This window comes from Oncorhynchus keta, chromosome 21, assembly GCF_023373465.1.
Source record: "Oncorhynchus keta strain PuntledgeMale-10-30-2019 chromosome 21, Oket_V2, whole genome shotgun sequence".
NCBI classification, from domain to species: Eukaryota; Metazoa; Chordata; class Actinopteri; order Salmoniformes; family Salmonidae; genus Oncorhynchus; species Oncorhynchus keta.
This window is the reverse complement of record NC_068441.1, coordinates 7,588,016-7,609,901: the sequence shown is the minus strand read 5'-3', so window position 1 is coordinate 7,609,901 and position 21,886 is coordinate 7,588,016. Positions and strand designations below refer to the sequence as shown.

At 41.8% G+C, this 21,886-nt stretch overlaps 4 protein-coding genes across 9 annotated transcripts in view; 2 read left to right on the top strand and 2 right to left on the bottom strand.

Annotated features, from left to right (window-relative positions):
* The window catches only part of si:dkeyp-61b2.1 (tumor necrosis factor receptor superfamily member 21), a 264,717-nt gene that overhangs the window by 230,736 nt on the left and 12,095 nt on the right, over positions 1–21,886 (top strand). The window lies entirely within an intron of this gene.
* On the top strand, positions 10,885–14,380 carry miip (migration and invasion inhibitory protein). The gene is made up of 9 exons (XM_035796412.2): positions 10,885–11,508; positions 11,634–11,848; positions 12,464–12,566; positions 12,679–12,790; positions 12,940–13,019; positions 13,139–13,265; positions 13,421–13,517; positions 13,732–13,869; positions 14,009–14,380. The coding sequence occupies exons 1-9, from the start codon at positions 11,193–11,195 to the stop codon at positions 14,141–14,143; spliced, it is 1,323 nt and encodes a 440-aa protein (XP_035652305.1). The 5' UTR covers positions 10,885–11,192; the 3' UTR covers positions 14,144–14,380.
* On the bottom strand, positions 16,970–17,691 carry LOC127910280 (putative nuclease HARBI1). The gene is made up of 2 exons (XM_052473293.1): positions 17,435–17,691; positions 16,970–17,340 (listed from the first exon to the last, which is right to left on the bottom strand). Exons 1-2 carry the CDS (start codon positions 17,544–17,546, stop codon positions 16,970–16,972), a joined length of 483 nt encoding a protein of 160 aa, XP_052329253.1. The 5' UTR covers positions 17,547–17,691.
* On the bottom strand, positions 17,437–21,014 carry LOC127910279 (uncharacterized). Of its 4 annotated transcripts, XR_008074103.1 has the most exons (10): positions 20,484–21,014; positions 19,537–19,607; positions 19,273–19,449; positions 19,121–19,182; positions 18,955–19,038; positions 18,826–18,867; positions 18,584–18,757; positions 18,469–18,504; positions 17,828–18,313; positions 17,437–17,546 (listed from the first exon to the last, which is right to left on the bottom strand). XR_008074103.1 is itself a non-coding variant. In XM_052473292.1 (9 exons), the coding sequence occupies exons 1-8, from the start codon at positions 20,591–20,593 to the stop codon at positions 18,469–18,471; spliced, it is 756 nt and encodes a 251-aa protein (XP_052329252.1). In that variant the 5' UTR covers positions 20,594–21,014; the 3' UTR covers positions 18,316–18,370. The 4 variants fall into 4 exon arrangements, 2 of the variants coding, with proteins under 2 accessions (XP_052329252.1, XP_052329251.1); XM_052473292.1 differs by lacking the exons at positions 17,437–17,546; positions 17,828–18,313 and adding an exon at positions 18,316–18,370; XR_008074102.1 differs by lacking the exons at positions 17,437–17,546; positions 17,828–18,313 and adding an exon at positions 18,316–18,370 and having other exon boundaries at positions 18,469–18,757.

The following is a 21,886-nucleotide window of genomic DNA, read 5'->3' as shown; positions in this document are numbered from 1 at the left end:
CCGCCATGTTGGAGTCAACAGAAATACGAAATTACATCAGAAATATTCCCTTACCTTTAGTGATCTTTCATCAGAATGCAGTGCAAGGAGTCCTAGTTCCACAATAAATCCTTGTTTTGTTCCATAATGTCCATTACTAGTGTCCAATTAGCTGCATTCGCTAGCACGTTTAGCTCACATGCCCAAAAGCTGGCGCTGGTCCAGGCGAACTCGGACAAAAACTTCAAAAATATATATTCCACGTCGAATAAACTGGTCAAACTAAGTAGAGAATCAATCTTCAGGATGTTATTTTCATATATATCCAATAACGTTCCAACCGGAGCATTCGTTTTTGTCTACAGAGTCATGGAACGTAGGCGATATCAACAAAAATTGCACAACCAGGAAATGGCATTCTGCCAGGCCAGTGACTCATTCCCCTTCCATTCGGTCAAACATCACACTAGAGGCTTCATTCCAAGTTCTACTGACTGCTGACATCTAGTGGAAGGCGTAGGAAGTGCGAACAGATCCATATCTTATTAGGGTGTGAATAGGCGATGACTTCAAATTCGACCAGCCTCAGAATTTCCACTTCCTGTTTGGAAGATTGCCTGCCCTATGAGTTCTGTTATACTCACATACATAATTCAAACAGTTTTAGAAACTTCAGAGTGTTTTCTATCCAATAGTAATAATAATATGCATATATTAGCATCTAGGACAGAGTAGGATGCAGTTCACTATGGGCACGCAATTCATCCAAAGTGAAAATGCTTCCCCCTATCCCTAACAGGTTCGTCGGAGGGCGTAGCAGGATTTATTATGAACCTCCGAATTACTGTCCCACTAATTAAAAGCCGCAGCTCTAGCGTTAGCTCAGTGCAGATGTTGCCTGTAATCAATGGCTTCTGGTTGGGATATCTACGTACGGTCACCGTAGGGAAAGCGTTGTCAATGCATTTATTAATGAAGCCGGTGACTGATGTTGTGAACTCCTCAATGTCATCGGATGACAACCCGGAACATATTGCAGTCTGTGCTAGCGAAACAGCCCTGTAGCTTAGCATCCACTTCATCTGACCACTTCCATAGTGAGCATGTCACTAGTACCTCCTGTTTGAGTTTTTGCTTGTAAGCAGGTGTTATTATGTCTATGTGAATAACTCACGTCGGAGAGTTTTGAAAAATGCAAACACAATCCTTCACTCAGGTATTACATGTTACAGGTCACGACATCCTAATCAGACACCTGTTTATATATCCTAGATAGGTGCCCTACTAGCACCATCTCTGGGTTGCCCGCTGCGCTGAGGCTAGTAAACACTGTCACCACCGATAAATCTACGTTAATCAAGAATTTCAATAAGCACTTTCCTACGGCCGGCCGTGCTTTCCGCCTGGCTACCCCTACCCTGGCCAACAGCTCTGCACCCCCCGCAGCAACCTGCCCAAGCCCCCCGCACTTCACCTAAATCCAGATAGCGGATGTTCTGAAAGAGCTGCAATATCTGGACCCCTACAAATCAGCTTGGCTTGACAATCTGGACCCTCTATTTCTAAAACTTATTTTAGAACACACCTAAAATTGTTGTAACACCAAAATTGTTGTAACCCCTATTACTAGCCTGTTCAACCTCTCTTTCGTATCGTCTGAGATCCCTAAAGATTGTTACAGACCTGTATACATCCTGCCCTGCCTTTCTAAAGTTTTGTAGCCATGTGTGCAAATTTTGTTCATATCCTTTGCTTGTTAGTGAGTTATTAGCCCCGTTATAGATCATTTGTAGTCAGCAATAGGGGAGTGATTGCTTACAAGCGCACAAAACTGCATTGCTAGCCTTCTTTGAAAAGCAAGTCAAGTAGAACAGGGCTCCGGGCAGCCGAGCGGAAATGGAGGAAAACTCGCCTCCCTGCGGACCTGGCATCCTTTCACTCCCTCCTCTCTACATTTTCCTCCTCTGTCTCTGCTGCTAAAGCCATTTTCTACCACTCTAAATTCCAAGCATCTGCCTCTAACCCTAGGAAGCTCTTTGCCACCTTCTCCTCCCTCCTGAATCCTCCCCCCTCCTCCCTCTCTGCAGATGACTTCGTCAACCATTTTGAAAAGAAGGTCGACGACATCCGATCCTCGTTTGCTAAGTCAAACGGCACCGCTGGTTCTGCTCACACTGCCCTACCCTGTGCTCTGACCTCTTTCTCCCCTCTCTCTCCAGATGAAATCTCGCGTCTTGTGACGGCCGGCCGCCCAACAACCTGCCCGCTTGACCCTATCCCCTCCTCTCTTCTCCAGACCATTTCCGGAGACCTTCTCCCTTACCTCACCTCGCTCATCAACTCATCCCTGACCGCTGGCTACGTCCCTTCCGTCTTCAAGAGAGCGAGAGTTGCACCCCTTCTGAAAAAACCTACACTCGATCCCTCCGATGTCAACAACTACAGACCAGTATCCCTTCTTTATTTTCTCTCCAAAACTCTTGAACGTGCCGTCCTTGGCCAGCTCTCCCGCTATCTCTCTCTGAATGACCTTCTTGATCCAAATCAGTCAGGTTTCAAGACTAGTCATTCAACTGAGACTGCTCTTCTCTGTATCACGGAGGCGCTCCGCACTGCTAAAGCTAACTCTCTCTCCTCTGCTCTCATCCTTCTAGACCTATCGGCTGCCTTCGATACTGTGAACCATCAGATCCTCCTCTCCACCCTCTCCGAGTTGGGCATCTCCGGCGCGGCCCACGCTTGGATTGCGTCTTACCTGACAGGTCGCTCCTACCAGGTGGCGTGGCGAGAATCTGTCTCCTCACCACGCGCTCTCACCACTGGTGTCCCCCAGGGCTCTGTTCTAGGCCCTCTCCTATTCTCGCTATACACCAAGTCACTTGGCTCTGTCATAACCTCACATGGTCTCTCCTATCATTGCTATGCAGACGACACACAATTAATCTTCTCCTTTCCCCCTTCTGATGACCAGGTGGCGAATCGCATCTCTGCATGTCTGGCAGACATATCAGTGTGGATGACGGATCACCACCTCAAGCTGAACCTCGGCAAGACGGAGCTGCTCTTCCTCCCGGGAAGGACTGCCCGTTCCATGATCTCGCCATCACGGTTGACAACTCCATTGTGTCCTCCTCCCAGAGCGCTAAGAACCTTGGCGTGATCCTGGACAACACCCTGTCGTTCTCAACTAACATCAAGGCGGTGGCCCGTTCCTGTAGGTTCATGCTCTACAACATCCGCAGAGTTCGACCCTGCCTCACACAGGAAGCGGCGCAGGTCCTAATCCAGGCACTTGTCATCTCCCGTCTGGATTACTGCAACTCGCTGTTGGCTGGGCTCCCTGCCTGTGCCATTAAACCCCTACAACTCATCCAGAACGCCGCAGCCCGTCTGGTGTTCAACCTTCCCAAGTTCTCTCACGTCACCCCGCTCCTCCGCTCTCTCCACTGGCTTCCAGTTGAAGCTCGCATCCGCTACAAGACCATGGTGCTTGCCTACGGAGCTGTGAGGGGAACGGCACCTCAGTACCTCCAGGCTCTGATCAGGCCCTACACCCAAACAAGGGCACTGCGTTCATCCACCTCTGGCCTGCTCGCCTCCCTACCACTGAGGAAGTACAGTTCCCGCTCAGACCAGTCAAAACTGTTCGCTGCTCTGGTCCCCCAATGGTGGAACAAACTCCCTCACGACGCCAGGACAGCGGAGTCAATCACCACCTTCCGGAGACACCTGAAACCCCACCTCTTTAAGGAATACCTAGGATAGGATAAGTAATCCTTCTCACCCCCCCCCCCCTTAAAAGATTTAGATGCACTATTGTAAAGTGGCTGTTCCACTGGATGTCATAAGGTGAATGCACCAATTTGTAAGTCGCTCTGGATAAGAGCGTCTGCTAAATGACTTAAATGTAAATGTAAATGTTCCTTTTCTGAGATACCAAGGAGCTAGAATGAATATGCACAAATTAGCACTCCATTCATGGGAAACTTTTGGTAGCGCCGGCACACCTAAATACTAGCTAAAGAGTGCAACCTTGCCATGGTTCTGTTTTTCTCATTGTGTTCTTACCATTCTCTGACACTCAGGGCTCTATAGGATGATGGATCAAAGCTAGTACCTGGATGTTTATGTAGGAAGGCAAAACAATATTCCTCCCATCCTGGAAAGGCTGATCATTTATAGTAGATTAGAAGCATTTTTATTGTGTCATGGAAAACGAGAACTCAAAGAACATGTGTTCCTGCAACCTAGGAAGGATGCTATTTTGCCTTGTACTGTATACCGCGACACTGTAAAGCCATACAGCCTATAGACATACAGCCTTTAGTTTCTTTGATTGTTTAATGCGTCTGTGTGTGTGCATCCTGTGCTGCTGCTGAATAGTAGAGTATCTGCAAACCTCTCTTAGACCATGCGTCTCTGCATACCTTCTCTTGGACCCTGTCTCTTACTCAGTGTGATCTCTCCTGCTGTCCTGTCCATCAGAGCGTGGCAGCTAGGACAACCCCCTGCCTGTGCTAGACCTAATCCTCCTTATCTTAATGGCATCGCCCTGCTAAAAGCAGCTTGGCGGGAACAATCGACCTTCTGTGTCTCTTTATCAGCACAGCCACCTCCCCCTTCAATACCTCACTGCCACCTGCTGTGACAGGTATCCCCTCTCAGCCTGATCCTATCGGCCAACCTGACCCTTCACTGTCCATCGCTATCTCCTGCTGGGACTATGTTGTTCTGTGTGCTTACTGCTTATCAAACATAATTTCAAATGAGGAATATAAGAGATGTCAGCCAGTAGAGGTAGCCCCTGGACACATTTTTTATTAGACCCATCCAGACACATTAGGTGACTTGATGTAAACTGAGTGTACAAAACATTAAGAACACCTGCTCTTTCCATGATATCGACTGGCCAGAAAATCCAGGTGAAAGCTCTTTTGTATACTCAGTGTATATTTACTTTGGCTTTGGTTTATTTTTCTTTGCATGTACTCTACTTCAACGGGTCTCCGTAGTCCCACTATGACACCTACAGCTCCGCAGTAGGGGGGCGCACAGAGGATTTCAGATCAGAGGACATTTGAAAAAGTGTGGTAAAGCCAAGGTTCGCATCTGGTAAAGAAGGACCCACAGTATTTCTAAACCATGTAAAACTATGATGAGATCAATACATTCAGTGACTCCAGGTGGGATTTGAATGTAGTTGTAACATGGTTGGAGCACTTAGCTCAGCCTCAGCATGAACACACTGTCCTGTTGTTTTTGTTGCCAGAACACTTCTTGTGAAATATATTTCCATTTGTTATTGACTTTTACAGTTCCTTCATATCTGAAAGAGTCATTTAAAGTCACATATTGCCCCCTACAGGGTATGAAATGGATAACATTCCAGATGTAAAAATGATATTCTTTGTTTCACCTTTTACCCTTTTAGGTCACCAAAAAAGCTCCCAGAGCTCTGGTCTCATTGAGTATTGACTGAATTGCTTCACATGTATCCTATGATTACCACTGTCAACTGAACCAGGGCTTTTACAGTAATGAAGGTTGCCATTTATTCTAAATTCTAAGAATGATATGTTTGTAAATCTTGTGTAATTCCCTATCTTGTTGTTGTTGTTGTTGTTGTTGTGATGTCCGTTACCAGTGGTTAATGGACGATGAGGCGTTCCGGGCAGCAGGCAGTAATTGCCTGGAGCACAACAGTGATTACAGGGACACATTGGAGTATATGACTTCATAACTGGCACAATTTAATGATAATGTGGTGCAACTCACAGTACTGTGGTCAGCTAATCACACTGGACTGGCTGGGACAAATCTCAATGCAAACGAGCCGTGACTGGAATACAGAGTAGCAGCTCGCCCACATATCATTATGACTGTGACCCTCTTCCACCGGCAGTGCCATGATTAGTGTCACCACGGATGGACAGGTTTAATTGAAGATAAACTAATCTCCTCCTGTCAGTAAGCAGTGGATGAATACTCACAAATTTCTCAGCTTTTACAAGCACAGATTGTCCTTTTAGGATGGCACAATGAAAAACATTACAATTACCTTGTCTAAAGTTTTCAGAAACTATGAATGAAAATGTTAATTATATTAAACAGTCATTGTACATTTAAGTGATAATACCCTCGAAGCCGATGTTTGGAGGATATATTGGCATTGGTGTTGTTAGGCAAACGTGCCAATATATATAAGCGCGGATATCGACTCTACCGTTCGAGCATGGTTTTGCGGCACCGTCGATAAAGCGCTGGACTTCGTGCTAGAAGGTCGAGGGTTCAAGACCTGCTCCCTGTATGTTTCATTCCAATATTCTCCAAACACCTGCTTCGAGGGCATTATCACTTTTAGACAACGGGTTACAATGAAAAAAAAAAGTGACATATTTTCATTAAAAACGTTATTTGGATGAATTTATTCATCCTTCCACAAGATATAGTCCCGACACAAATCTAGGATCGCTATCCAAGCCGGCTGGTTGTTCGTTCAATAGGTTCGGTTGCCAGACGCGAACCAGACATTCAGTCTTTTTGTTCTGTATTTATTGCCATACTGGCTGGCAACGTATTTATTATTATTATTATTTTTTACCTCTTTTGTATCTCTTGCTTGCTAGCTAGCCAACTACCGCTACCTTGCACTCACGTCAAACAATGCATCCAGAAAAATAACAGTAGCTGCATTTGTTTAAGCTGTTTTCTAGTGGCATTTATTTGGACACATCCATAACAATTACATAATGAGACGCTATTTTGCCTAGCATAGAAAATATGTTGTTCAGAGGAGCTATCCAACGCCACAGCTTACACAATCACTTCAAACTGAATATGAAAATACTGCAAACTAGCAGCACTTCGTTTCGTTTCCCCTTTTTCAATTTGTATATATCCATAAAAATGATGCCAGCTGATTCACGATTTCGACTGGCTGAGAAACGCTGTGTCTCGCCTGACAAGTTCATTACTATGGTACACAGCAGGAGATCGAATTTGAATATTGAAACAATGTTGCAAATGTCGGAGAAACAGACAGCAACGTTTATACAAATCTCCGCTGTTGAAACTAAATGTTAGTCTAAAAGAAATGTGAGATAGAGAGGAAGATCAAGTTGATATATTGTCTGGCTGGGCTGATGAGACAGTGGACTAAGCATGCAGATGGAACAAAGTAAATAGTTTAACGTCATAGATTTATCCGGTGGTAATTTGTGGAATAGACACCTGCTGGAATACCGTTTTTAACCGATTAGCATTCAGGATTAGACCCACTGATTGTATATAACATGTTACAGACAGTCTGCAGGGGGGTAATATAATTGACTGGGGCATCATGTGTTATATCACTCCTTGTCATTTTAATTACATATGGAATCCTAACTTCCTGACAGATCACATAGTTTAAAAAACTAAATGTGTATTATATTATTTGATTACGCTCTCAGACCTAATGCTGCGTTAATTTTCAAGTGGGGAGGTAGTAATTACCAGGGAAGTGAAGTCGTAAATCCCAATTGGATGCATTCGTGTGTTGGCTAATGGTCAACACACTGCATCAACCATAAACTAAGTAACTATTACAGCGATCACGGTTGTAAACAAATTATAGCATTCAAAAATAACCAGGGTGACATTAATAGATAGCTTCATATAAAATGTTTTGTTGTTGCATGACTTTCGAAAAGGCTGTTATGGAGGTAATTTCCTTAGTAGGTGATGTCAGAGACTAGCATGTTGGAAAAATCGGAGCTCAGGGATGATATACGAGTTCAATTAAATTCAATTGACTTTATTGACATGGCAAGTTCATTATTACTTACATTGTCAAAGTGTACATATAGAAAACATATATATATACACGATTTAAATATATACGAGTTTATATACGAGTTTCCCACTTGCTACCAGTTGGGGGGCGTTCCCAGTCGTGAGTGGTTAATACAATCTTCCCACCTGGGGCCTGTTGCACAAAACTAGGATAAGGGATTAAGCCAGGATATCTTGGTGATCCTGGCTCAATTGATCCGTAATCCGGTTGCACTAAAGATGGATAGGGGCAGGAGGATATGTTATGGTATAAATTACCATGGAGATTTATTCAGGAGCTAGCCTGCTCCAGACCAGGCTAAATTCCAGGATCTATTTAATCTCATCCCTAATGTCAGTCAGCAGTCACCACAAATGGAAACCAATAGTTATTTCACTGCTCACTATACATTGTTATCACATATAACTAGACCCACTGTCATTATTTAAACGTTTGTGATCATTAATTTCAATGATTTTGGATAAAAATTGATTTTTAGATGTTGCTATCATTAGATAATTTACAGTTTCCCATAGACTATATATAAAATGATAGAATATTAGGGCCACAGAGGGAAAAAAAGACAAGTCATAATATTGTAACCAGTTGTTTTAAAGGAGGACAGTTGTTAAAATGACAGATGCGGGGCATTTCGTGAAATTGTACTTCAGTATGGTTTCATAAACAAAGACATGCTGATGTGCCAGAATATTAAGTATCACATTGTCATAAGTATCAAAACTGTAAAAACAATATGTAGCTTTTCTGCAGAAAGAACCAGCCTCATAAATGTATGACTTTGTCCTTTTCTTCAGTGTGGCCCTAGTACTCTGTCATATAAACAAATACACATTCCATATGAATATAAAAACACAATGTGTAACATTATGTTCCTTTATTGAATAAGGACAAAACAAAGCAGGTAAACCATCAGCTCCTTTCGAAACTGAAGTCACAGTGACTCTACAAGATGGAAAGCACAGAATCCAAGCATATTATACAAAATGATACATACACATTCAAAGGTCTGTATATAACACACCCTGCATGTCTGCACACTAAAATAAATGCAGGACAAATCCATACACATCAACTGAACAGACAAATGAATGGATGCAGTAGCCTCCCTGCAGCCTTGTATTACACACAGTATACCGCACAAACATCATAAGAGGCCAAATTTAAAAAAACGAACCCAAAAAAAACCAAATTCCTCTGCCACCGCAGGACATATTTAACCAAAATTGAAAGCACACATACTAACTAAAATAATTCAACACATATTGGTCCAGTCCATGGCTGGTGGCACTCTGGGGGCCCTCTCCTTCCTCAGGCAGGCCACATTGTGGAGGACAGCACAAGCCACAGTAATATCACATGCCCTAACAGGGCTGACCCTTAATTTGTGAAGGCAGTGAAAGCGTGCCTTCAGGAGGCCAAAGGTCATTTCAACTCTGGCCCTGGTCCTGGCATGGGCATGGTTGTAGGCCTGCTGTGCTTCCTGGGGGTCTGTGAAAGGTGTCAGGAGAAAAGGCTGGCAGCCATACCCCTGTCTCCCAGCAACACACCAGAGAATTCCACTGTCAACACAAAATCTCATCATTAGTACCTCATAAACACAGTGATATTCTTGACACAGCCATGATGGTTATAAATAGGGGTTGTGTGGCTTACCTTGTGATAGGCACTGATAGATTTCAGAGGCACTGATAGATTTCAGAGGCCCGAAAGATTCTGGAGTCATGGACTGAGCCAGGCCATTTTGCCACAACATTGCTGATCACACAGTCAGCATTGCAGACCATCTGAAATCATAAGATGAGGAATATTACACCAATCAATGCACATCACTGGCAGATTTTTTTGCTTATTTTCCTAGGTAATTTTGCTCAAGAAAATATTCAAGATGTTTTTTAGATATTTTTTTTTTACTGAAAACAAGACAAAAATACTAAGTAAGAAAGACATTTTTGCAGTGCAGTGAGCAACCGACCTTGGGTCCTTTGAAAGGCGCTATATAAATTAAAGTGATTATTATTATAGCTCATCTATTTATTCAATTAAATTGTATTTATATAGCACTTTTCACAATTGTTTCATTCTGTCAAAGCAGCTTTACATTAATGAAAGCAGGAGAAACACAAAAAAAACGGTGGACAACATAAGAAGCAGAGTACAACGGCTAAGATTGTACTGAGCGTAGTAACGTTAAATAATAATGTAAGGCTTTAATAATAATTTATCATAGCTTTATACAGTGTGATGGACTTACTTTACACAATTTCACTCATATCTGCAGTGCATTTCAATTAAAAATTTAACCGTTTCATAATTACAGTACAACTGCGTTTTTGGAGATGTGAATTAAATATTTGAATTGTAATTGTGATGTTTCAGCGGAGCGGTGAGTGTGTAATTGTGCACTACTTACGCATTCAGGCGGTCTGCAATACTTTGCCACTCTTTTTCTCTTTGCTTTATCACTGTGGCGGTGTTGCCTTTCTTCTTAATTATATCTTTTACCTCCTCGTATGCCTCCATGAGGATTTGTGCTTCCGACGGGGAAAAGTACGCGGCTCTAGTTGCCATGGTAAATCAGTTAATCTGTGTTCTATTTGAGTGAGCCGTGAGCGCTGCACCTATCCAGGATTGGTTTCACCTGGCTTAATGAATCCGTGTCTGCTCATCCTGGCTTGGTCTTTGTGCAACCAATTAAGCCTGGACTCACATGTTTTGGCTTCATTGAGCTCAGCTTAGTCATTTATCCCGGATGTCTTAATTCTACTTTTGTGCAACAGGCCCCTGGTCATGAATGCAGAATTAGACCAAATCTTCAAACCACAGAACCAGTTTGCATCTCCTTTCTCCTGAAGTGGACACTCGTTCACTACTTTCCACAAGTAGCATGGAGGGAGTTTCCACAATATTTATTGTACCAGTATTTCCTATCAAATCAGTGATGGGAAGTGCTCAAATTGACACTTTGGGAGTAGGTAGAGATAATTGGAACGTAAAACAGTTTTCTTCAGTACTGTGTGTTTGTTTCTTTAAAACGGTTGCGTGTTGCATTATGGGTGAGGTGACTAACATCACATTAGCCAATCAAATGGCTTGTATGCTGATACGTTGTTATGGAGTTAAAGTCAAACTGAAAACATAGAAGACTGATCAGACTTGGATTATGTTTGTTTATAAATGATTGAACATATATGATATTGAACATATATGATATATTTTAAAACTTGTATGAAATAGCCAGCGAATTTTCAAAAAAGATGTGTCTTCTGAATTGGCCAAGACTGGCTCTTTGCTCTTAACGTAACGTTGCTTTTAGTCTAGCTAGCTAAATTAGTTTAGTAGCTAGATATCTAACGTTAGCCAGCCCTCTGTTCAGTAGCGAATGGCCTCGACCGAACGGTTGAGTGCATTGCGAGAGCGCAACAAAGACTTGTTGATGCAATTGAGGCACCAAACCGAAAGTTTGTTGACTATCACCGGCACCAAAGGAAGCTCGGAGAATGATTCAAATCGGACAGTACAAAACACAACGAAAAAGCCAGGTCAGAATAAAGAAAAAAGTCCCCATACAGAGAACATGGTGACCCTGATAGATGGTGACTTAGGCACTGCTAGGTCTGCTCTCAGCAAACCTACTGTACAGTTCAAGGAGAGAGACGACACGGAAACACAGGCAACAGCACCACTGAGAACTGAAGGTGGGTAACCTTAACAAGCTAGATATGCCAATGAAATGCAAAGGAACTGCTGACAGACTAATATTGCCATATCAGTCACACAATAAGATTTCCATAGAAATAATGCTGAACCCATTTTTCCTCAGGTGAGGCAGTGGAATCTGTGAATGTCACCCTCTGTCAGACCTCTACACCATATTTCGTCACAGGAACCAAGCTTAAACCAGGCCAAGCTACAGAACACTCTACTGTTTACACAGGATTTCTTCAAGGCAAAGGCCGTCCTGCAACTCTTGTCAGATCACTGGATATTAGGAGGCCCTATACCAGGCCTATTTACTATAATCAGGAGAATGAACAGGTGAGCAAAGTAAAAAGGGAGAAGGGAAATGTTGTTATTACACAAGTGGTGTAAGGACAGTTCTGTTTAAAAAAGTTGTTACTGTAGTAATTACACTTACTACCATAGATAATATATACTATACACGGGTATATAATCTCCAACTAGATGGCACTGTACTATCAAAGCGAGGCAGTTCAACCACAGATAGAACAATGAGCCAGATGTTTGGTGATGAGAGGAGGCCCAGTGGCCGGCTGTGGGAGAAGAGGGATGCCGACAAAATTAAAATGTTTTAAAAATTGCTTCGTTTAGAAGGAATGCAAGTGAAAATTTAGTTATTGCACATTTCACAGAGTAGGCATTCCCTAACAGAAGAATGCAATATATATGCTAGAACGCGCCAATAAGATCGAACTAGCTCGTGCTTGGCTCTGCCCACCTCCTTGTCCAGCCCATTATGATTAATTTCCTCCCATTGAAAACGACAGCTGTGGCCCATCTTGGGTTAGTTATAAAAAATATTTGTTACAACTGCTTAATCTACCATTGCACTCACTGCTGTGTTTTTATTGAGCAACACATTTCACCTTTAATAGTCTCATTAAAAATGTTGCCCTTTGCTTGTGTCCATAGAGGGAGGTGGGTAAATTCACATTCCAATCCTCTGGACTGGAGCAAACATCAGCCTCCGACAGACAACGTATGCAGCCTTTACTGGGCTATGACTGGATAGCAGGTATGCCAAGAAATGAGTTCTATACAGAAGTTAAGCTAACCCAACCAGTTTATTGGGGTAGCAGCCAAAATGTTACTCTATATGAAATTGATATTGTTTTCTCCTCCCGTAGGGATTGTGGATGCAGAAAACTCCTTGACGGAGCACTCGGAGCAGTTCTTCAGTGATCTGCGCACTTTCCGACAGGTCAACAGAGATGAGTGTGTCCACAGCCAACAAGCAGGGCAAGTGCATTCTCTTAATGTAATATATTTCTTCTTGAGCTGTGAATCGGATTTGGGTATAGAGTATTTTTAACCAAAAGTTCAGACTTCTAGAGGGCTATTACTGAAATAGATAATAATTCTTATTTAATGAATGACCCTCCTCACAGATTATCTGAAGAGGACCTTTCACCCCCACCATTGTCAATAGAGAAGGAAGACCAACAGCACACCATGGACACTCACCAGTGTATGAGAAACCATAGCAAGCTTTTGGATTAGACCTACATAATGTCACTATTGCTTACTTAAGAAGAGACCCTGAATACTATACTGTACTGTCTGATTCGGTTTCTCCTTGTTGTCTAGGTACGTTCTGTTACAGGATCAACAGCCGACTGTTCCCAACCCCGTTGGATTCTCAGGAGTCATGCCCTGTGTGTAAGAAGCCCAAATACAAAATCCCCCACACTGCGGCTGAGCCAGCCTTTATCAGGTGAGACCACTCATCCGCCTGGTGCCACTTTTCATCTCACTCATCCTCAAATTCTACTAAAGTGAAGTCCATTACAAACCAGGATGGTGTTTTATTACCATCCCGTTATAACACTTGTCCTCGTCATAAAGAATATGCTTTCGTTTCTGTCCCAGGGTCAGCATCCCGCGCTCCACACTGTTGCCAGCATACAAGTACAAAGCCCATCGGAGGTGTAGCTTCGACCCCTCCGACAGCCTGGGTCTACCATCGGTGAGTGTGGCATGTTAATAAGAGAAGACTACATCTCTCCACACAATGTGGTTTTGACATTGAAACACACTCCTCAATCATTTGAATTATACTGTTCTGTTATCATCTTGCTTTGTCATCTTGCTCATTCTCATTGCTTATCCGGCCCATAGTTCGGCCAAAAACTTTAAGGTTTTAGTTGTATCACAAGCCTTTGATTTGATGTTCCCTACAGCACTGTCTGTCAGGCTGGTCTAACACAGTCCCCAGCACTGGGCCCCAGCTCAGCAGCCTGGATCTGAGGAGCTCTGTGGACACGAAGGCGGCAAGCTGTGGCATCCCCTCTGCACAGCCACAGTCTAAGAAGTTTCTGGTGAGCCATTGCAAGATGAAAGAAAACATATCACAGGTCTTGGTGGCCATTGCAAAGATGTCTGCGTCTTAACATGTGTTTGTTTGGCATACTGGTATGTGTGGATCTGGTTGATTGGTTTTCTGTTTTTTTTTCTCAGGATTTCTCAGTGTCCAGAGTGTCTGGCAGTCAGCGTTCTGACCAGCTGCTTGACGTGTCTCGTTTGGCCCGCTACCGTTTCCAGCGCCTGCCTGCCAACAGCAAACCACACAGCCCGTCCTACCCTGTGTTCTGACAACCTAACAGCACTATAAAACCTGTGTAGTATTATGATTTCATCTTTTTACATGAATTAAATCTTTAATAATGATGACGAATTAAACCTCAGCAGTTTTAACGTAGGATTATCATTGTGCCTATTGAATCATTAATGTATCGTAATTTTCTATCATACAGTTATAATGTGTTAAGTACTTGATTTTCATTTTGATGAGGTACAGATTGTATTAAAGGTGCAATATGCAGAACTCGCTCCGCCATTTCCTGGTTGCTAAAATTCTAATAATTCATGTGATAAAACAAGCAATGTATAGGGTAGATAATCATTTCACAGCGGTTTAAATGGTTTGGTTATTTAAAATATATTGTATTTTCAGCTGTTTGAAGCTGGTGTACAAACCCAAAAGTAAAAGATACAAGAATGGGAAGCATAGAAATAGTGCACATAGAACATACTGCAACTTTTAAAGATTGGTACCGAGATAATACGATGTAATTTGCTTAAATAGTATTACCATCAATTTACTTAATTTCCATTTTTAGGGTTGATAAATTAAATTAGATTTCACCTTGTTCTTTTTTTATGAATGCATGTTGATGTCTTTAGGGATTTGTGGTGGTGATGATGGTGATGATTTCTGGGGCTTCAGAGGGACAAATAGCAAACAGTGTAAGTGTTGTGCATACCTTATAAACAATTTGATTTGACTCATTATAAAATGAATAAATTGACAGACGGGAAGTCCCTTGTTTGAATAATCTTAAAAAGAAAACCTTGCGCCTTTCCTTGAACTGTTCCTAGGCCTTCATTGTAAATAAGAATATGTTCTTAACTGACTTGCCTAGTTAAATTAAAAATCAGACATGATTGCATAGACCAAAGCTATGGAGGTAGGGGTTTGCCTTTTATCACAAAATTGGATAAGGAATTATGTTTTAAAATCAAAATTAAGGTATTTTTTGCTAAGATATTCAAGTCTATATCAGAGAAGTGTTTTTGTTGATGCAGCCAGCCTCTAGTGCTGTTAATTCGTCACCACCTACAGGTAACTGTCAATATAAAGGAAACACCAACATAGTGTCTTACATGCTGACCGCTAGGGCCACTACGAGCCGCCAGAACAGCCTCAATGTGTCTTGGCATAGATTCTACAAGTATTTATTAAATATTCAATTGGAGGGATTTGAAACTATTCTTCACCAAATAAACTCTATAATTCGTTTTTCTGTTGATGGAAAACGCTGTCTCAGAGAAGCGTATCGGCCGGGGAATCGTTGGACAGCGCGAATTTGGCGTGGGAGACTGAAAAAGTTAAACGTTTCCCAACTTTATCCACCAGCGGCGATGACTGTAACGGCTCTCTTCTATCTCCTCCTCTGACGAAGAGGTAGAACAAGGATCGGACCAAAATGCAGCGTGATGATGATTCATTATATTTTAATGAAGGAAAAACTATGCATACAGAAACTACAAAAAATAACGACATGAAAACCGAAACAGCCCTATCTGGTGCAAAGACAGGAACAATCACCCACAAACACACAGTGAAACCCAGGCTACCTAAATATGGTTCCCGATCAGAGACAACGAGAATCACCTGACTGATTGAGAACCGCCTCAGGCAGCCATAGACTATGCTAGACAACCCTACTCAACCACAATCCTAATACCTACTAAACCCCAATACAAAAACACACCACAAAACAAACCCATGTCACACCCTGGGGCCTGTTGCACAAAACTAGGATAAGGGATTAAGCCAGGATATCTTGGTGATCCTGGCTCAATTGATCCGTAATCCGGTTGCACTAAAGATGGATAGGGGGCAGGATGATATGTTATGGTATAAATTACCATGGAGATTTATTCTGTGGAGCTAGCCTGCTCCAGACCAGGCTAAATTCCAGGATCTATTTAATCTCATCCCTAATGTCAGTCAGCAGTCACCACAAATGGAAACCAATAGTTATTTCACTGCTCACTATACATTGTTATCACATATAACTAGACCCACTGTTTTTATTTAAACGTTTGTGATCATTAATTTCAATGATTTTGGATAAAAAAGGATTTTTAGATGTTGCTATCATTAGATCATTTACAGTTTCCCATAGACTATATATAAAATGATAGAATATTAGGGCCACAGAGGGAAAAAAAAAAGACAAGTCATAATATTGTAACCAGTTGTTTTAAAGGAGGACAGTTGTTAAAATGACAGATGCGGGGCATTTCGTGAAATTGTACTTCAGTATGGTTTCATAAACAAAGACATGCTGATGTGCCAGAATATTAAGTATCACATTGTCATAAGTATCAAAACTGTAAAAACAATATGTAGCTTTTCTGCAGAAAGAACCAGCCTCATAAATTTATGACTTTATCCTTTTTTTTCAGTGTGGCCCTAGTACTCTGTCATATAAACAAATACATATTCCATATGAATATAAAAACACAATGTGTAACATTATGTTCCTTTATTGAATAAGGACAAAACAAAGCAGGTAAACCATCAGCTCCTTTCGAAACTGAAGTCACAGTGACTCTACAAGATGGAAAGCACAGAATCCAAGCATATTATACAAAATGATACATACACATTCAAAGGTCTGTATATAACACACCCTGCATGTCTGCACACTAAAATAAATGCAGGACAAATCCATACACATCAACTGAACAGACAAATGAATGGATGCAGTAGCCTCCCTGCAGCCTTGTATTACACACAGTATACCGCACAAACATCATAAGAGGCCAAATTCGTAAAAAACAAACCCCAAAAAAACAAATTCCTCTGCCACCGCAGGACATATTTAACCAAAATTGAAAGCACACATACTAACTAAAATAATTCAACACATATTGGTCCCTCAGCAGCCGACCACTGTCGTCATCAGGGAAGATTGCCGGATTGTCCCAGTCCATGGCTGGTGGCACTCTGGGGGCCCTCTCCTTCCTCAGGCAGGCCACATTGTGGAGGACAGCACAAGCCACAGTAATATCACATGCCCTAACAGGGCTGACCCTTAATTTGTGAAGGCAGTGAAAGCGTGCCTTCAGGAGGCCAAAGGTCATTTCAACTCTAGCCCTGGTCCTGGCATGGGCATGGTTGTAGGCCTGCTGTGCTTCCTGGGGGTCTGTGAAAGGTGTCAGGAGAAAAGGCTGGCAGCCATACCCCCTGTCTCCCAGCAACACACCAGAGAATTCACCTGTCAACACAAAATCTCATCATTACTACCTCATAAACACAGTGATATTCTTGACACAGCCATGATGGTTATAAATAGGGGTTGTGTGGCTTACCTTGTGATAGGCACTGATAGATTTCAGAGGCCCGAAAGATTCTGGAGTCATGGACTGAGCCAGGCCATTTTGCCACAACATTGCTGATCACACAGTCAGCATTGCAGACCATCTGAAATCATAAGATGAGGAATATTACACCAATCAATGCACATCACTGGCAATGCAGAGTGTTCGTCAATGGACAATATCAAAAAGTTATGTTCACCTGAACATTAATGCTGTGAAAGGATTTCCTATTCACAAAATCGGCCTCATGGGCATCTGAGGGGGCTTTTATCCTTATGTGTGTGCAGTCCACTGCACCAATGACATTGGGGAAACCTGTCACACAAAGTAATGAGTATCCTACTATGTGTTAACAGTTGTCCTGTAATTTGTAGCACCTCTTACCTGCAATCCTATAGAACTCCTCTTTGATGTCACAGAGTCTTCTGTGGCCAGGGAAGGAGATGAAGACATCTGCTAATGCTTTGATAGCCAGACACACTCCTTATTGTGCAGCAAATTGTGGCCTTGTTCAGCATCCCCCACTGAGTACAGGAAGGCTCCACTAGCAAAAAAGCGCAAGGCCACACAAACCATTTGCTCCACACTCAGTGCATGGCTCCGTGCAGTGCGGTGCTTAATCCTGGGACCCAGTAGTCTGCATAGATACCTGATGCCATCTGCAGAAAACCTGTATCTTTCATATAGATGGTCGTCAGGGAAGGCCAGTGGGTCCAACCGGTCCCTGAAGACCCTTTCTCGCCTGAAGGCTCTCCTCAGCACAAGTGCTTCTTCATCCACCACATCTCGCACGAATGGGCATGCCATTGTCAGAGCAGAAAGGAACACACAATTTTGGGCCTTCATATAGGCTAGTGGCCACACCTGGTGCTGGGGGTGGGCAAAAGAGGGCGATGCCTTATAACGATGACTTGGTTGTACTGATTGCTGGGAAAATAAAAAAAACCTTAGAAAGATGCCACTGTCCTGTGTGCTCACAATAAGAGCTCATATGTCATGGCTCACTTGACTTTACGAGAATATACCTAATTTTTATTTTGAGCTGTGTCATCTTCTTGGAGCTGGGGGAGGAAATACAAATAATGATTAATACATTTGTGTTACAGTTAGCATACAGTGTACATTGAAGGCATATCTCACCTCCCTCTCAAGTTTTTTTATTTCAAGGTCCAGTTTCCTAATTGTCCTCTTTTTTATTTCGGACTCCAGTGCAAGATTTTCCATCTTTTTCTTCTTGTACTGAATGTCTATGTCTGCCAGTTCTATTTGGCGCCGGAGGTGGTTGCCATACAACTTTCTGATAGCTTGTGAGCTCTGTGAACACAATACAATTAGCGCAGCTGGAATTTGGCAGGATGTGGTGTCCTTTTATTAATACGCACTATGTTGCCAGGCTGGTTTTCCCACTGTATAGCATCTGGGTCCTGTAAAATAAATTAGATTTTTTGATTTTGATGAGGACTCCTCACCATTGTAGAGTAAATAGTACTTTCACAGTCTTACCATGATACCTCATGCCTTCTGGAATCCAGAGAGATGGTCTCCTCCTCATCATCATAGTCTCCATCATGTGCTGTTGCACTGGGGCCTTCACCCTATCACATTTAATCGGATTCATATTGAAGCTAGTAGACAAGACATGCCAGGCCTACAGTATGCCTTTGATGGAGTACTCACTGGATCAGCATCGTCTGGTGCTTGTGCTGGTGGCTCTAACAGGAACACAGTGCTGCCAGACACTGCAAGGCAATAGGTAAACCAAAGTCAGACAGTCCAAATTGATTCAATATGAATGTGGTTGTATCCCATGTAGAGATGGAAGGACATACCTTGAATGAAGCGGGTGGCATCTTGGGAGGAACCTATGCTCGTCTCTTTCCCCCCAGGGATCCCCTCTAAGACGGGCCTGCCTTTATTTAGCTCCAAGGCCATGTCCTCTGCTGGGGTAAGGTCAGCCTTTGGTGACCCACCACCCGTGCCTTGTCTGTGGGTATTCTTTTTCACTGCTAAAACAGTACAGACAATGTGTGAGCAGGCACCTTCTGGGTACAATACATGCTTGTGCTTTGTTAAATATTAGTCAGGGACCATACCATTCTGCAGAATGTTCTTGTATTTGATTTTGACCTGCTGCCATGTCCGTTTTGGCCCGTTCATGTTTAATCTACACACACACACACCACATTTAATGGAGTCACACTGCAAAAAATTACTTGGTATTTTTGTCTTGTTTTCAGTAAAAATATCAACAAAAAAAAAAACTTAAATAAAGATGTATTTTCTTGATTTGCTAAATGACCTAGCAAAATAAGTATAGTTTAGACAAAAATATAAACTTTAAGTAAATGTGTGCTTAAAACAAGCAAATAAAAAATCTGTCAATATAATAAAAATTCTCTTGAAATAAGTTTACTTTTTCCATAAACACTTAATTTTAGAAAAGTTCTCGTTTCACTGGCAGATTTTTTTGCTTATTTTCCTAGGTAATTTTGCTCAAGAAAATATTCAAGATGTTTTTTAGATATTTTTTTTTAACTGAAAACAAGACAAAAATACTAAGTAAGAAAGACATTTTTGCAGTGCAGTGAGCAACCGACCTTGGGTCCTTTGAAAGGCGCTATATAAATTAAAGTGATTATTATTATAGCTCATCTATTTATTCAATTACATTTTATTTATATAGCACTTTTCACAATTGTTTCATTCTGTCAAAGCAGCTTTACATTAATGAAAGCAGGAGAAACACAAAAAAAACGGTGGACAACATAAGAAGCAGAGTACAACGGCTAAAATTAAACCGTACTGAGCGTAGTAACGTTAAATAATAATGTAAGGCTTTAATAATAATTTATCATAGCTTTATACAGTGTGATAGACTTACTTTACACAATTTCACTCATATCTGCAGTGCATTTCAATTAAAAATTTAACCGTTTCATAATTACAGTACAACTGCGTTTTTGGAGATGTGAATTAAATATTTGAATTGTAATTGTGATGTTTCAGCGGAGCAGTGAGTGTGTAATTGTGCACTACTTACGCATTCAGGCGGTCTGCAATACTTTGCCACGCTTTTTCTCTTTGCTTTATCACTGTGGCGGTGTTACCTTTCTTCTTAATTATATATTTTACCTCCTCGTATGCCTCCATGAGGATTTGTGCTTCCGACGGGGAAAAGTACGCGGCTCTAGCATGGTAAATCAGTTAATCTGTGATCTGTGGCGGGGTCTATTTGAGTGAGCCGTGAGCGCGCACCTATCCAGGATTGGTTTCACCTGGTTTAATGAATCCGTGTCTGCTCATCCTGGCTTGGTCTTTGTGCAACCAATTAAGCCTGGACGCACATGTTTTGGCTTCATTGAGCTCAGCTGAGTCATTTATCCCGGATGTCTTAATTCTACTTTTGTGCAACAGGCCCCTGGCCTGACCAAATAAATAACGAAAATACTAAGACCAAGGCGTGACAATGACCAATCATATCGAGTGGTTCCCATGGCGAATTAGAGGCTATGCGACCCAAACTGGATACTTTCTTCAGCAAAGATGGCTGACAGAAATACGGGGATGGAAGTGAATGTAAGGAATTATAACGCCATAACGAATCACGTAAAATAAAAATACAGTTGAGAGGAATATGTTAGTTAATATTAGAGACAAACTATTATATTTTTTGGTCATAAAGTCAATTTATGAAAATCGCTATTTATCAAACTAGCTGACTAGCTAACATTAGCCAGCTTTATGGGTGTTGTAACATGAGTTTGAAATTGTAATTATGTTTGTTTAATGTTTTAGGGACTCATTAAACAACCAGCAAACCACGCTGTCGTCTTGTGAAACAGTGGACGTAAAGAATGGAGCTGGCTAAAACATTTACCTCAAATGGAATGTTTATAATGTTGTAAGCTTGCCTTGCTGATATTTGCCATTCAATGCATCTGAACTAAAGTAGCTAGCTAACTATTTTCTTGCTTATTGTTCAGTGGAGAATAAAAATACCCGTATGCCTATGGATGTGTAGCTAGCTATGTAGCCGATCTGTGTATGGACTCTAAAACGTTTGGTATACATGTTAGTTCAGAACCTAGCTATGAACCTCAGCTATCATAGACAGTTGTATCAACTTCAGAACAGTCTGAATGACATTAATGAAGCCTATGGATTGAGTAGTATTTAATATAACTTTGTGCCAACGATGAAAGGCGTATATACATGTAGTTTTGACCATGCATGAGATCCCCACATTGTAGCCTGTCAATGTAATCTATTCACTGATCATGTACTCTAGATTGGCAAATAAAGGTGCAGTTCAGGTATGTCTGTGAGAATCTTTTTCAGTCATATACCAGGAGTATCAAATTCCATTCTTTGAATGATGCTGTGTCTGCATGTATGTATTACAATTATACACTTCAACAGTGTTTACCAATCCTGGTCCTGGGA

Coding starts and splice junctions, on each gene's coding strand:
- LOC127910280 (XM_052473293.1), bottom strand. CDS start 17,546: ATGGTCTGCAATGCTGACTGTGTGATCAGCAATGTTGTGGCAAAATGG. Junction 17,341..17,434: donor CTATCAGTGCCTATCACAAG/GTAAGCCACACA, acceptor TTGTGTTGACAG/GTGAATTCTCTGGTGTGTTG.
- miip (XM_035796412.2), top strand. CDS start 11,193: ATGGCCTCGACCGAACGGTTGAGTGCATTGCGAGAGCGCAACAAAGAC. Junction 11,849..12,463: donor ATAATCAGGAGAATGAACAG/GTGAGCAAAGTA, acceptor TTGTGTCCATAG/AGGGAGGTGGGTAAATTCAC. Junction 13,266..13,420: donor GCTGAGCCAGCCTTTATCAG/GTGAGACCACTC, acceptor TTTCTGTCCCAG/GGTCAGCATCCCGCGCTCCA.
- LOC127910279 (XM_052473291.1), bottom strand. CDS start 20,593: ATGGAGGCATACGAGGAGGTAAAATATATAATTAAGAAGAAAGGTAAC. Junction 19,450..19,536: donor CAAGAACATTCTGCAGAATG/GTATGGTCCCTG, acceptor GTACTGTTTTAG/CAGTGAAAAAGAATACCCAC. Junction 19,183..19,272: donor TGCCACCCGCTTCATTCAAG/GTATGTCCTTCC, acceptor ATTGCCTTGCAG/TGTCTGGCAGCACTGTGTTC.